The sequence below is a fragment of the Lottia gigantea genome (assembly GCF_000327385.1).
Source record: "Lottia gigantea unplaced genomic scaffold LOTGIsca_66, whole genome shotgun sequence".
NCBI lineage: Eukaryota > Metazoa > Mollusca > Gastropoda > Lottiidae > Lottia > Lottia gigantea.
In genome coordinates, this window is record NW_008710245.1 from 1,639,294 (window position 1) to 1,641,904 (window position 2,611).

General features: G+C 37.1%; 1 protein-coding gene across 1 annotated transcript; it reads left to right on the forward strand.

The window, feature by feature from the left end:
- Positions 1-1,208: 1,208 nt before the first annotated feature.
- Positions 1,209-1,478, forward strand: LOTGIDRAFT_129583 (hypothetical protein; the record flags this gene model as incomplete). Its single annotated transcript, XM_009064920.1, has 1 exon — positions 1,209-1,478. The coding sequence occupies one exon, from the start codon at positions 1,209-1,211 to the stop codon at positions 1,476-1,478; it is 270 nt and encodes an 89-aa protein (XP_009063168.1).
- Between the last annotated feature and the right edge of the window lie 1,133 nt (positions 1,479-2,611).

Below are 2,611 nucleotides of genomic sequence, written 5' to 3' on the forward strand. Positions count from 1 at the left end.
ATAATAAATTGTTATTTCATCACTCGTAAAATCGCTCTACATTTTGTCTTAAAGTTCAACATGGCGATAAATGTCAATTAAAGAGCGTATTAAATAGATTGATCCCGCGGCAACGACAAGCTTTGATGCTGATTGGTTATTACGCTTCCACGATGTCTTTCCGATTTTTCTCTGAAGTTAGGTGATCACATCTTTCCTACGGCCACAGTGACTAAATCATCTCTACATAATCACAATTACCCACAATTACCACGTTAACGTACTTCCGGTACACGATGTGTCATTATTCCGTAGCTTTAAGACACCAATTACAGACTCATTATCCATCGCGACCATTTGATATCTGTGTCTATTGTCACTATTTCCTGTGGCAGGACAATTCAAATACCAACATTTTCTATCACGTATCTTGTCTGAGATGAAATAATGATCACATTATAATCGAATGTAACATTTGAATGGCATTACGTTGGTAGAAGGGTAATTGGGTTATTATGCTCCATGGTCGTGTCAGGAAGCCCAGTTAATTCGACTGATTTTCTATTTCTGGGTTAGTAAATCGGTTATATCAAAACCACAAATACATGATTAAATGTACCACTGTAGAAATGTATGAACTTATTAAATGCGCCACAGAACAATGCATGTATCACTAGCGATTTGATTAGTCAAATGGGATGTCAATTAAATTGGACATATTCTACCGAATTATAGCATCAGGCGGTAAGGACATGTCCTATCTTTTCAGTAACCTATTGCCGAATGCCACACGTAGTTTAGGTCAGAATTATATGTCAACAAACGAATTAAAGCTTGGTGTTAAAAATAAGTGAAAAGTTCGCGACATGCGACAAGAAATTTTAATGCAAATTTTTGTTGGATTTTGAGATGATTATGAATATTTTATGAGATACACCATTTAATCAGTTTTGACAGGTAACTTGTTTTAAGTTTGATCATTTAGTGTAGTTCATAACCTCATATAACCAACGTTTATTCTTTGGGATGAACTTATAATTTAAGGTCGGTGATACTCGTTCTGTATTCCATTTGGATCCTTAACATTGGCCCAGAAAAATGTTTTAATAATCGGTCATCTGATCTGAGGTTTTTGTATTCTGGAATTGTCCTATTCCGGAAGATCTGTGGTACTTTACCTCTTCACACGTATCCATGGGTTATCACGTATCAATAGGTTATCACGTACAATGGGTTATCACGTGGCAATGGGTTATCACGTAGCAATGGGTTATCACGTAGCAATGGGTTATCACGTATCAATCGGTTATCAAGTAGCAATGGGTAATCACTTAGCAATGGGTAATCACTTAGCAATGGGTTATCACGTGGCAATGGGTTATCACGTAGCAATGGGTTATCACGTGGCAATGGGTTATCACGTAGCAATGGGTTATCACGTAGCAATGGGTAATCACTTAGCAATGGGTAATCACTTAGCAATGGGTTATCCTACCTGATAAGAAAGGCTTAGTTATCCTTAATTTTATATTGTAAGTGGTCTGTGGTACTCGCTCGGTGTTCTTTCGCCTCTTTTGCCTTCGGGTGTTGGGTCATCGTTTGATGGATCACACGGCCCTCCTAGGTTTATGATTTGTTGTGGTCTTTTGTTATTTCTCCGTCAGTCTATCAGTCTCTTTATATCCTATTATCGTGCTTTGCATTATTTTGCAACCGAAATGGTTGCCTTAGGTGCTTTCTCGTGCATCTCTAATAGAAGAACTCCGGGGTTCACATTTTGGAAATAATTCTGTTTCACTTCCAATGAGTAACCTACCAAAATCATTTGTACCAGCTCATGGACTCAATCTAAAGTTTGACAAAATAATGATCAAAAGGAATCATCGAGACATTGAAATCACATCCGGATACAAGTGTATGTAAACCATTGAAATGAGCATAATAGCACGTCATCAAGGGCACTTGTTTGTGTCTGCAATATTGTTCTGAAGTGTGGCTCTTGAGTGATTTAATGAATTTGACATTAGTTTATCTCGGCACGTCGGAATATCCTGTCTCCGAGCAAGAGATTAACCGACTGTTATTGCGCAATGATATCCGTAATGAAATCGAGTTGTTGTCACCTAATCTTAACTTACTATTTGCAAATCAATATTCTTGATTTAAAGACAAGTTTGTCGATTTGGTGACAGATGGAAAGTTCTTGCTAAAAAATGTTGTCTTTAGTTTATGTAGAGTATTTTACACACTTAAAGATACCATAAATAGTCGACGATACTCGTGTAGTTGTCGAAAGCAAATGGAGTTTTTCGTCCTACATTTCTTCACCAATATGAAATGAAATAACTTGAATTGAAATCTTCGCCGGCCAATGCAGGAAAGCTCTATGCAATGGGTAAAAATAGAACTTCTGCTTAGGGGCCTATACTTTTTCATTTCAGTCATTTGAACGACTAGATGAAAATATTACATCCTCGTCTTGTGCTGCTAAAAAGGAGTGAGTTTGGAGAATCAAGAAAAAACCGGATTTCGTTCCCAAAAGTGACACAAACTAATATATAGAGCTTTACCAGAAAAAACAAGTTCTGAGACGCCTGTATCCCTTTAAAGTTGATGTATGTGTCGATTATTG